The following is a 12,900-nucleotide window of genomic DNA, read 5'->3' as shown; positions in this document are numbered from 1 at the left end:
TGTAAGGTAACTCCCTTCTCTTCATGTGCCAATATATATTTATGCCTGTATCTGTAATTTTCACTCCATGCATCTGAAGAAGTGGGGGGTTTTACCCAGGAAAGCTTATGCCCAAATATATCTGTTAGTCTTTAAGGTACCACCTGACTCCTCGTTGTTTTTTAGCTTATAGTTGAAACATTTTCTAACCTGCCTCTGTTCTTGATTCTGAGTGCTCGTGATGCAAGAGAAGTAGAAATTATTTAGCAATATGGCACTCAGGCTATTTCTTTACTGCAGAATTAACTCAAGTTATCTACTCTTGAGTTAACTCCTCTCAAGTTAGCCTAGTCTGAGTGAGAGCAGCCACACTGCAAACTAATGCTTGAGCTGTACAGAGTGGTTGAATTAGAGCTCAGAGTGCTAGTGTTAGCAGCTGATGAATTGTACTAATATGAGCTGTTGCCTGTACTCCATGACAGGTCAGCCAACTCAAGTTAAAACCATCAACACACTCGAGTACGGGGTTTGTGTGTGAGGATGGGACATGAGTTAGGTGCAACACTTGAGTTGTAGCTCGGATTAACTGCAGTAAAGACAAACCCTTAGATGTTGTAAATCTGTTACCAAGGATGGGGATGTTCAGCCACTCCAACCACCCCGGGCCCCCAGATCCACGGCTGGCTGAACAAGAACTGGCATTGCCTGAAAGCTTCACAACAGTGCTGTGAAAGAGGTGTGTGTGTGTGTGTGTGTACATGTGCAGAGGGAGAAAGGTACTGGGAATGAGCAGAAGAGGGGAGATATTTCTCTACAAGCCCTAGGAAATGTGACAAGAGTTAGCCTGTGATAATGTTTGAAGTGCTCTCGTGGACAAAAGGTATACTTTCCTTACTCAAGTTTCTAAAATACATTGCCGTGTGGCAATAGATTGTATGGCTAGAGGTAGATTTTAGCATCAGAATTGGCATCCAGATTTCAAGCATGCTGGAATTGGGGGGGTGGGGCTGAGATGCTCAATTTATTTTTCAGACCTTTCTCTGTGTGAAGCATACTTACAATATTTCAAAACTGTCTGATTTTCATGCAGTGTCCAGTGATTCAGTTCTAGCCTCAGTTATTCTAATACAAATTTAGAGTAACTTAACTGAAGCTAATAGAGTTACTTCAGATTTACTCTGGAGTAAGTAAGTACAGAATTTGGCCCATTATATTTTCAACATATTTGTAATATATGTTGTTCCCTACCATACAGTGTACGGGACGGAGTATTCTCCACTGCACTAAGCCTCTGATTTTGGGGAGGGCGGCTCCCGTAACATAAAATACACTAAAGCTGCCAGCACCTCTGGGGTTAACAACAAATCTAACTAACTCGATTCACCTAAAACTCCCATCTAAAAGCCTGGACCAGCTTCTTTGGAAACAGAAACATGAGCAGTGGGAAGATCAAAATGTTTTTGTGCTTTTCATCCAATTTGGGAGGTCCAAGCAGAACTGACCAGCACAAGACAGGTGCCTGCAACCATGTAGTTTTGACCACTGAACCTGGTCACTCGGGCATGAGGAAACCTGGGGTGGTTGGCCTGGATTCTCCGTGTGTGTGTGTGTGTGTGTGTGTGTGTGTGTGTGTGTGTGTGTGTGTGTGTGTGTGTGTGTGTGTGTGTGTGTGTGTGTGTGTGTGTGTGTGTGCACGCGCACCCAGTTTTGCTTTGTGTTTCTTCATGCAGTGTCTGCCTTTTCTTTATTTCTTTTTCTTTTTCACGTTTTCTTTCCTTTTTTCTATTGTTTTACTTTGGGTTTGGGTGCTCGGCTGGGTTTTATTGGGGTGGGGTGGGCTGAGGGCAGGCCGGTTTAACTTTTTTCACTTCAGCTTTCATTCTCCGGCTGAGGAGACACTTCACTGGAGTGTGTAATGTTACCACTTACGGCAAAGAATTTTAAAAAAAAAAAAAAAAGGAGCTTGGCAGACTTAACCTCTGGCATGGTGACCAGGAGGAAGATTCTAGGGAGGTTTTGTCTCACTGCAATGTAGCCTGGAGCCAGGTGGTGCTCTGCTGCCCTCTGAAGGTGACCAGCTAGAACTGGCAGCCACCAAGGTTTGACAAGAGCTTCCACTTGCTCTGCCCTCAGATATGCCAGGCTTATATAATTCTTTTATATAACCGGAGACAATGTTCTCGATTAATGGCAAAGTGGCTTTGCTCTCTGTTGCGTGATAGATGCTCTTTCTTTCTTATGTGTATCTCTTTCTCTTCCTCCCCTCCATCCCTTTCTGGTGCTTGGACCCTAGAACAGGTTTGGTTAAATCTGTTAAAAAAAAATAAAAAATAGGCAAGAGGCAGGACTATTTCTCAAAGATATGATTTTGCTGTCTTAATGAGCCTGTATCTTTGCAGGACACGCTGAGTGAGGATTTTGGTGGTGGAGATATAGGAGAAATCTGGTTGTGTTGTTTATTTGCATTTACCAGGGTAATAGGCACTTCAGAAGGGGCTGCTGACATAGCAGTCATTCCAGCCATTTAAGGAATTACGGTGATGGATAGTCTAGTGATGGATAGTCTACTGTTTGTAGAATGGTTGCTGTGATGTGGGGAAACTGGATAAAACAACAGGAGAACCCTCAGAGCTTGTATAACACAAATGGAGGGCTCCCTGGGTGAAAAATAATGCAGAGCCGTTGTTGTAGAGAAAATGTTTTAAGAAGGTTCCATTCTTCAACAGTTTTTTGTGTTTTAAGTGGGCATCATTCTAGGCCTAAGAAGAGCTTTTGAAATCAGGCTTCATTAGTTTGTACCTATGAACAGCAGTAAGTGACACATCCTGCCATCATGGCAGGTAGTACCTGAATTGTTACGTTTACCCCTCATAACTTTCTGCTCACTTCCATGAGCACTGCACCTGCCTGGATCCAGATATACAGTAGTATGTCTGCTGGCCAAAAGTTACAAGTCATTGCTTCTCCAGGACAATGATTTTGCAAACTAAACACTGCAATTAGAGCTCCATCTGTAACTTACTTCTATAAAGAGGAAGGTAGCATTTTCTAGAATTTAAAGCACAGAGCTCTGGGCTTTCTTCCTTTCTGTGACAGACTTGCTGTATGCCCTTGGGCAAATCACTTTCCCTCTTCACGCCTCAGTTTTCCCACCTGTAAAATGAGGATAATAATGCTTACCCACCTCACGTGGGATTTCTGAGACTTCATTCTGGATGTTTCCAAAGTGCTTTGAGGTCCTGGATGGAGTGCACTACAGAAGTATAAATATTAGACTTAGTAATTTTAAGGGAGGTAGAGGAAGCCAGCATGCAGTGTGGCTATTGCTGGATGTGTAAGGCTCTAAATCTTATTTCTTCACCTGTATAAATGACCTCTGCCTCTCTCAATTACCCCCTTTCACCATCCTTGCCCTCTGCATCCATAATCTTCTTCACAAAGCACCAGCTTATACTTTCACGCTTCTTGAACTGGAAACATCAGTGTTTGTTTGTTTTCCAGATCCATTTGCTATATATTTCTGTATAACTTTCAATTCAGAGTGATGCAGCCTTGATTAATATTTGTCACATGGAGCTCAGACTGTGTAAAGCACTCAGACAGGTTTTAATTTATATGTAGTCAGTTGGGGCAGAATGGGGAGCTTCTGACTTGGTCTATATGCTTTAATGTGGTCTCAGGGCCATTGCATCAGAGTGAAAACAAGGAGCAGCTTGTTTCCAAACAAGAGGCATGGAGTCCTCCCTCCTGCCTCCCTATAAGAAGAAAAAAAAGCAAGTTATCTTTAACAGATTCTAAAAATGCCTTCTCCCAAATACGCAGTCAGTCCCTTCAAAGGTTTCTTTGTTTATTTTCAGGAAGAAACCCAAGACAGCTGAAAACCAGAAGGCGTCTGAGAAGAATGAGATTACTCAGACGGGTGCAAGCAGCGCCAAGCCAGGCCTTCCCTGCCTGAACCTTGAAGCTGTTCCGCCTCTGAGCCCAGCCCTCACCCACTCATCACAGTCACCAACAAACCTGCCCGCACACACAGGGTCATCTGATTGTGAGTACACCAATGTACTGACTAGTTGCTGGGAGCTAGTGAAATACCATTCCACACTGTGGACCAGCTTTCCCAGCCTGATGCGTGTTGTTTCCATAATGTCATCAGCAAGGCCTCATCAGCCTTTCCCTCCTCCCTTTTTTTGGTCCACTTATCTTCAGAATATTTTCCAGGAAGTTTTCTGTGATAAGGTCGTGATTATTCAGTCAGCCTAAGAAAGCTGAGAGAGTTGCACAGATCAGGTATGCAGAACTGGCCCGCATAGCTCCCCACCAGCTCCCTCCCTGCCTAGGACTGGGGTTCCTCATCTTCATGTAGCTGTGTTTCTCCTCATCCCCACTTGTTTTCTGACTGCAACCCCAACCCAGGCCACAATGGAGGAGAGCAATTAGGGAATGCAAATCTCTAGCAGACCCCGGGATGCAACAGGGCTTCAGGCAAAGAATGCTCTGTGAGGTGGACTGGGTTTAGCATGTTGGGGACCTGGAGGACTCAAGGTCCAATGCAACCAGATAGGCCAGACACTTTTGCTGTTGATATGTTTTCAGTGTATTAACTCAAAGATGAGTCAGCACAGATTTCCCGGCCTTTTAAAAATGTTCTTTTCCATTTCATCCAGGACACCAAAAAAAATTTTAAAACCCCCAAAAACCTCAAAACAAGGAAATGAGCAATTGGAACTCGATTTTGAAAAGGCAGAATACACAGCAGATCTTCAATATATTGAAATTTTACAACCATCCCTTCACTGGGTTATGTCAGCCCTCACATTCGTCATTTTTTAAGGGATGTAGTTTACCTCTTTTGGAGTGTTTTTAAGATATTGTAAAATGAACAAGGGCGGAAAAAAAGTAAGACGAGGAAGCCAGCTTCCAAGAACTCAGAAACCAGATAAACTTTGTGAAGGTCAATACAAAGAAAATCTGGGCATGGCAGTAAAAATACCAAATAAAAAAATAAGATATAATTTTCTTTTTTTAATTTAAACAACCTGCCTGAAGGCCAGTCTTGGAAGCAACCAAGTTATTGGGATAATTGCTATCCAAATCACTTCAGCGGCAATTCATTTCTGCCACCTTCTGACTTTATTCATTATGAGCTTCTTCTTGAGATCTCAATTTGAATAGAACAGCATCTGGAGGTTTCCCTAAAGCTGGCCCACTGACCTGGTAAAGAGAAAGAGGCATGAGACAATGGAAAAGGAAGCACCATTCATTTTGGTGCAAAAGAAAATTCTGTTCAAATTTGAGATGCCTGTCACTGGATAAGACTGGGATTTGGGTTTGTTTTGTAAGGTGGTTGAAGCATTAGATCAGTGTACCAGGGTATCTGAATCTATTACAGCAAGTTACATGAGTCCTTATTTATTTTGCATGTATTTGGAAAAGAGCTTTGAATGTTATGGACAATATTTTCAAAATCAGATTTGGAACATGCACTCACTACTTTACATGTGCAATTACTTGTTCATGAAAAAACAATAAACATTTACAAGGCGATGTTCCCCAGAGTATCTGGGACCTCTCTACATGGCTCAGCTTAAGAGCAGTTTCCTGAATATAGGTAGCAAATATACCACGACAGCCAGCTGCACCTCATCTTTAAAAGACAAAGACGAAGAAAGTTTAGGCAGTAGTTTGAATGCCAAGGGTGCTGAGGCAAGCAGTTAACAAAAAGTCTGGGCAAAGAGATGTATTATACAATGCTCTCTTAAGGGCTCCATCCTGTGTGGTGCTGTGTGCCATAAGCCCCCACTGAAGTCACATTGACTCTGCCCTGTGTAGGATTGGGTCTTAAATGTTCCTATTCTTGGGCTTAGACATATTACCAGTGAGAGGAAATTCCTGAAGCAAGGACTCTCAATCTAGAATGCATTGCTTCAAGCTCCCATCGCTTTCCTTGCTGGGAGAGATTAGTTTAAGCGTTCCAGGCAAATGCAGGTGGAATGGCAGTTCAGAAGAAGTGGTTTCTGAGATAGCTGAGTCCTAGTTCGTGTAGGGCTTTGCAGATAGCAGCCAGTACCTTGAATTCCCTTGGAGTTATACCAGACGTTAGAGTTCTAAATACCTCATGGTGTTCATGCAGATGCTGGTGTGCAGAGTGAAGAGTTGTGAAATGTGAAGAGTTTGGGTGTAAATTGCAGACACAGGCTAAGATCCTCCATTGAAAATCTGGCCCTATATGTTCATAAATAGTTACAAGGAAGCAATGAGGCTATTGTCAGATGCTGCACAGATTCCACACACTTTCCTAATCACCAAAAGAGCAAATGGTAATGGTTAGTAGGGGCCAAAACCTAAGGCCATACTCCACTTTCTACTCGGACAAAACTCCCCTTGGCTGTGATGTGTGCAAAGTGAATAAGGACTTCAGAACATGGCCCCATGTGAATAGGTTAGGTTTTCAAAAGTGTAGATAACACTGGAGCTGTTCAAACATCAGTGACTATGTAGACCTATGTTTTGGGAGTGCCAAAAGATAAGAACATTCCGGCAGAAAATTTCAACAAATGCCTAAGGATATAATAAAAATAAAGCTTCATTCAGACTCTGCTAGATATAGATATATCTTAGCAGATGTGTCTAAACTCATAGGAATCCCACAGGAATGGTGCAGCTGAATCTCTTTGTGTCTATTGATAGTTAAAAGCGTTATTCTTAGACATTGGAAGGGCAAAGACGGCCCATCTACGAAGGAATTTGTTACAGATAAGGGAAAGACAACACCTTAGCAAAGAGTTTCCATGGGACTGAGGAGCAGGTTGGATGATTATTGAAAAAAATGGGTGGTATGGGGTTTATGATTTAAGAGGACACAGAAAACGGGGCTGGCCTAAAGGTAAATTGTCGCAGTGAGTGTTAAGTCCAAGCAGGAAAGTAAGACAAGATAAAGACGAAACATGGAACAGCAGTAGTAGGTGGAGGGGATGAAGGGATGCAGAGGTCATTTATTTTTAATTGGGGGCCAAGACAGTTCTTTCATATAGAAAGGAATGCACTTTTTAATCTCTGGCGATGGACCTGAACCACAACCCTCTGTCCGTATATCCCCCCGTTTCATGCCTGTCCAGATCCAGATGTGGGCTTCACAGCATTGCAGTCCAGGACAGAAACACTGAACCAGATGCTATTTGCATTTTTCTCTTAGTAAAATCTGACTTTTTTATTTTGATGGCTGTTTGCCTTTTAAACTCCACAGGGCCTTTAAGAGAAAGGAAGAGAGAGAGAGAGGCAGATACCCTTCAGGATTCCTAAACTCTACAGGGCACTGAGGCAGTGGGGAAGGAAACGCAGGATGGTATTTTTCCTGAACAATCAATACGAGTCTATATACCTTCCTTGTGACTCAGTGGGGCTGTTTTGCCTAGTGCTATGTTGGGTTCTGTGAAGTTGCAGGTTAGTGGAATGTTGTCATTTCCAGTTTTTATGTTTTAATTTTTATATGTCCCTCCTCTGGGGTTCTGTAGTAGGAACAAGATGGATGTGTATCCTCCTGTCTCCTTCTCCTGGGCTTCACTGCTGAACTCTCTTATGGACTGCACTGGGACCTTACAGTTCAACACAGCACAGGGGAGATGCTGGGACACATTGTTAGAATGCACCTCAGGAGGGCCCCTGTCCTGTTCCCATTGAACTCCAGGGGAAAACTCCTGGGTGCAGGGTCAGACAGCGTGTTCACATTAAGAGTTATCTCATCTATATTTTTGTTAAACTGCATATGATATGGAATGGTATTTCAGTTACATAGTCAATGGGTAAATTTTCAAAAGCCCGTTAAGTGACTTGGGCTCCTAAGTTCCATTCGTGTTTAAGTCAATGGCATTTAGGATCGTAAGTCATTTAGGTGCATTTGAAAACTTTATGTAATGACCTTAATTGCTAATTCCTTTTTTAAGAGACATTAATGTTAAGTTGATGAAGTGTTATCAGGTCTCATGATATTTGGTGCTTTTCTTAAAGCCCCAGCTCCTGGAGTGAAATGATTACATGGGAATCTCAGCTTTCCTTTTTCGAAAGAAAAAAAAAGAGTTTATAGCCCTCATGGTTGCAGAGAAAAGCTTGAAAAGTGTCCCCAGTGTATCCTAAAGGTTCAGAAGCCAGAAGGCAACGAAAAAGGGCCAGGATTGTATTCATTTATTTATTACTCCCATGATTTTTGGACACTTGGGGTTGGCAGTACAGTGATGCTTTTGTCTGTGAATCACATTACACTCCCCTAGATACATTATAGCTATACACTAACATTTCCCAACTATTTTCCTGACTCTCAAGTGAAATGTGCTGGTCTCTCTAATTCTCAAGATCACCCATTAGTATCACTCTTCAAAAGTGTGAGTCACCCTGTAATCCCTCAATTACATACTTGTATTAGTAGCTCAGCAATTTTATTCATAGTTCCTTGATGAAAGCCATCCATTACAGTTTAATTTCTTAAGATATTCTATTACCCCCTCCTTTATTTATGTATTTATTTACTTACTTATTTTTTTGCTTGTTTGTTTCTTTATTTTATAATGTTCTCCTGGACAGTGCCATCACCTTCCTACCCTGAGATCATTTTCCTTGCCCCATCATTCTCCATACTGAAAACCGATGCTAAAAAATAACATAGATTGTGAAATTGCTGTATCCTCTTTGATTACCCTACCTTTTTTACACACCGGTGGCCTACCTAACCCATGAAGTCTTTTCTCTATTTAATTCGTCTGTCCGTGCTATCTAAGGTATTTCTTAGGCATCAGTCATTGCCTTGTGACCTTCTTTCTGATGTATTTAAAGAATTTGTTATTACAGTACTTTCTTTATACCTTCAGCTATTTTTCTTAAAATTTCCTCTTCACTTCTTTAATCTCTGTGTTACATCTTGCCTTGTACAGTTTATGCTCTGTTCTATTAGCATCACTTAGGCATGATTTCCATGTTTGGAAGGAAACTTTTTCAGCCTTAATAAACTCTTGTGCCTTTGTACTTAACCATCCTGGTGTTATTCCACTTCCTTTTTCGGTTGTTGCTGTTGTCCTGGGATATGCATATTGATCCTAATAAAGGATTTTTAAGGCCACCTCGCTGCTGATTTTATGGATTTTAATTTCTTATCTTTTCCGTTCAGGCTCTTTCAAACTAATTTCTTCAATTTTCTTAATAATCCTCCTCCTTGAAGTTGCATGTCAGAGCCTACCTTGTGATATGATCCTCCTGCAAGGGCGTCAAACTTAATAATATTCTGGTCGCTGCAATTTGATGTCTTAACTACATATATTTCCTGAGCCACCTCCTACTCAGATGTGTGAAGACTTTTAGTTAAGAGTAGCTCCTTCCTCGTATGCTCCAGAATGAGTTATCTCATACAACAATTATATGTCAGCAATTCCCACACTTTTGAAAGGTGAATCTCCCATCAAGAAAATGAAAAGTAATCACACCCCTTTCAGCGCTGTCACATGTTGTTAAAGGCCTACTCATCTGAAGGTACACATCCTCCATGCCCCTCCTGGCTAGTCATTTGCACTCCTTCAGGATGTGCAAGCCACACTTTAGGAAACATTGATTTAAGGGATCGAGGAATTATTAACCAGACCATGTCCAGTTACCCAACTACTTTGGGTAACCAAAGATTACAATTATTGGTAGGGTAGATTTTGTTGCCATTCTGTTCTCTCATCACTCCAACTTAGGAACTTTTTGCAAACCTCATTTGGCGTTCCAGACTCACTTGCTCTGCATTTCTCTTGCTTTCTCTCCTGAAAGCAGCCTTAGTACCTTGTGCCATGATCTCATTCAGTCATTCCAAATACGGTAGGGCCTGGTCATCAGGGCCGGCTCTAGGTTTTTGCCGCCCCAAGCAAAAAAAATTTTGGCTGCCCCCACCCCCGGCCTGGGCTCTCCCCCCCACACACACCACTGCTGCCCCAGCCCTGGGCTCTACCCCTCCACCTGCATCCCCTGCCGCCCCAGCTCCCTTACTTTTCATTTTAAATTCTAGTGGGATCCACATATCTCCCTTGCTAGGCTTCAGATAGAGAGGGGCACTGTCCATTTAGTCCACCTAATTCCTTCTTTGGGGGCTGCAGGGTGGGGTCACACCAGTATCCCTAATCCAGTCTGGGGATTTCTTCTGAAGGAGATATCTGGGCCAAAGCCTTCTACTCCTTGGGCACACTTGTTCCCCATTCACAGCGCCACCCCGCTCTAGCAGTGAGCTCTCTATTCACAGCAAGCTGCAGCATGAGATTTCAGCTACTGTACTCCCTCCCCCTCCCTTTCCTGTTGATAAAGGCCAAGGGAATGCTGGGAAATGTAGTTCTTTCCCTGCTCCAGGGCTGCCTCTGTATGCAGGGAACTAACCAAAGAACTACAGCTCCCAAGACCCCCTGTTGGTTCTCAGCTCCCAGGCTGGATCCCAGTGGGCTGCTGCCCCTGCAAATGGGCTGCCCCAAGCATCTGCTTGCTTTGCTGGTGCCTAGAGTCATCCCTGCTGGTCAGCACCTGAAGGAGAGGAAAAACCCAGGTGCTACTTGAAGAGATATTCTTGACTGAGTAGGGCTTTCACATGGACTGTGCTGCTGGAGATACTAAAACATAAAATTGAGATCCGACTCATTACAGCCCATAAATGTTTGCAAAGCATTTTCTCATTCTCTAGTGGAAGGCACTAGAGCAGATCGTAGTATTACAGTACATACAATATGCTTTGAACTATTATGGAAGCGAAAATAAGGTATTTGTGACTGAAGGGTGCCACCCAAACTTCTGAGCGTGTCTTACCAGCCTGCTGTGTGATGAGTGAACACAACTATCTGTTTATGGAAGCATTGTGCATTTGGGTTCCATAGTAATTCAGATATTACTGTTTATATTGGCACCAACAGTGTGTTCAGTGCTCTCTCAGTATTTATGTTTGCTGTGAATGTTTTTGTTGTTTCATGGAGTCATTTATGAGGACAAAATAACATGAGATCTAGTCTTACATTTCCACCATTCAGGAACTGAAATAAACAGTGAGAAGTCTAGATCTCTAGTTAATTCATCACTATGAAAGGTTCTTTGAGGTATTCTCAAAGCCCATGAAACATGTGAAAACAAATACTAGAACCCTCATGCATCTCTAGTTTGTGCACTATACCTGGCTATGTTAAACACTGAAAAGATCTCTGCATAGGTAGGATACACAGCATACTCTGTACTAGTTAGTGACGTGCGGGGTAATGCTGCTCCGTGAAAGCCCCCAGGAGAGAAGTAGTGTGAGTTAAAAGTAGTCTCCCAAAAGTTATTTTTGAGTTTTAACCAGTGACAATGTAAGTATGGCAATATTGTACATCTATTAAAAATCTTGAAAAGTTCTTTATACTTAGAAGAGAGGGGTGGTAACATGTAGATTTTTTTGGGGCCGAGGTGGGGGGGAGGGGAGGAGTGTGCTAGAGGAAATAAAAACAAAAAAGGTGACTTCTCCACACAGATTCATGGATACCTTATGCAACCACATTGAGTTTAATAGGTGTACCTTATGCTGTGATTCCATTCAGTCATTCTGGAAAAGGTAGGGCCAGGACAGTACATGAATGAGAGAAAACCCCTGCTTAAGGTGATGTTCTTGACTGAGAAGGGTATGGGATGTAACTGAGGGCAGAATTTGACCCACAGGTGATAACTTATCAACTATATTAGTATCCCCTGTTAGTGTCAGTGTATGTTTCACACCAATTTTTAAAAACAATTTCAAATGTTTTATTGGAATATTAAAAACTGCAATATCTGCTTCTTGCCACAGTTCAATCTAATAACATCAAATAACCCTAAGTGTAGCCTAGGGCTGAATCTGTTTTTATTACTTACATCACACCAAAATTAAACGAGGTGATGTTGGAGATATACCTTTGCTTATGGTTGTACAGGTGTAGCTGTGGACAGAAATTGTTTTAGTAGGCTGTAATGTCCAGAAACAAAATCATGTCTTATGCTGAGTATGTGCCACTATCACTCTGCTCATATGGGCTAGATCATAAGCAGCTGCTGCACAGCCATGCAGAGATGGAAAGATGCACAGAGATTTTTCCTGCATGGGGCTGAACAAAGACCTTTCACAATAGCTGTCTGTGCACTCCTGCTCTCTGATGTTCCTTGTGGGGGAGACAGCTCCCTCCTTTCCCTGAAAACTCAACATAAAAAAGCCACAGTCCAACTCTTAAGAGCTCTCTCTCTCTCTCTTACATTATTTCTAGGGTTGGAAAATTTACTGCAGCAGTCAGTCTTACTAGTTAAAAACTAGTTAACAGATCAAGGAGACACATCAAAAGACTAACCAAACAAAACCAGGCATTATTCTTCAAGTGATATCTCTCTGGGTGCTCCACTGTAGGTGCAGCAATGCCTTTGTGTCTGGAGTCAGAGATCTTCAATAGCCGTGCTCGTCGGACCACACATGCGCAACTCGCCTCTCTCGTGCTGTGTGCGGGACGTATATATAGCGCTGTGTGGTCCAGCCACCCTCAGTTACTTCTCTGTCACCTGAGGTCTGATGGTAGCTTCTGTCCTAGGATGACCAGATAGCAAGTGTGAAAAATTGGGACAGGGTGGAGGGTAATAGGAGCCTATATAAGAAAAAGACCCAAAAATCGAACTGTCCCTATAAAATTGGGACATCCGGTCACCCTATTCTGTCCAGACAGAAACTCCTTTCCCACTTCTGGCTCAGGTTTTCACAAGCTGCTTCCCCACTCCAAGTTATTGCAATCAGACGCTGTGTCTGTAGATAAAACAAATTCCACACACTACTTCCCTATAAAGGCTCCCTTTCCTTCACAGACTGCTAAAAATACTCCCTATAGAGGGTTTCTGGGCTGAGCAAAAACCTTCTAAACAGATAATTATCTTAAGGGG

General features: G+C 42.5%; 1 protein-coding gene across 6 annotated transcripts in view; it reads left to right on the top strand.

Moving 5' to 3' along the window:
* The window catches only part of ZBTB20 (zinc finger and BTB domain containing 20), a 626,502-nt gene that overhangs the window by 584,227 nt on the left and 29,375 nt on the right, over positions 1–12,900 (top strand). For 4 of the 6 annotated variants that reach the window (XM_030533280.1, XM_030533289.1, XM_030533273.1 and 1 more), the window contains one exon: positions 3,837–4,024. The exons of 1 other annotated variant lie outside the window; for it this stretch is intronic. In XM_030533280.1, coding sequence (XP_030389140.1) covers positions 3,837–4,024 — 188 coding nt within the window. Of the gene's footprint in view, positions 1–3,836; positions 4,025–12,900 lie in introns of those variants that run through there. One more of the 6 variants, XM_030533310.1, reaches the window with a different exon arrangement.

This window comes from Gopherus evgoodei, chromosome 1 (genome assembly GCF_007399415.2).
Source record: "Gopherus evgoodei ecotype Sinaloan lineage chromosome 1, rGopEvg1_v1.p, whole genome shotgun sequence".
NCBI lineage: Eukaryota > Metazoa > Chordata > Testudines > Testudinidae > Gopherus > Gopherus evgoodei.
This window is presented reverse-complemented; position numbering and strand designations above follow the sequence as displayed.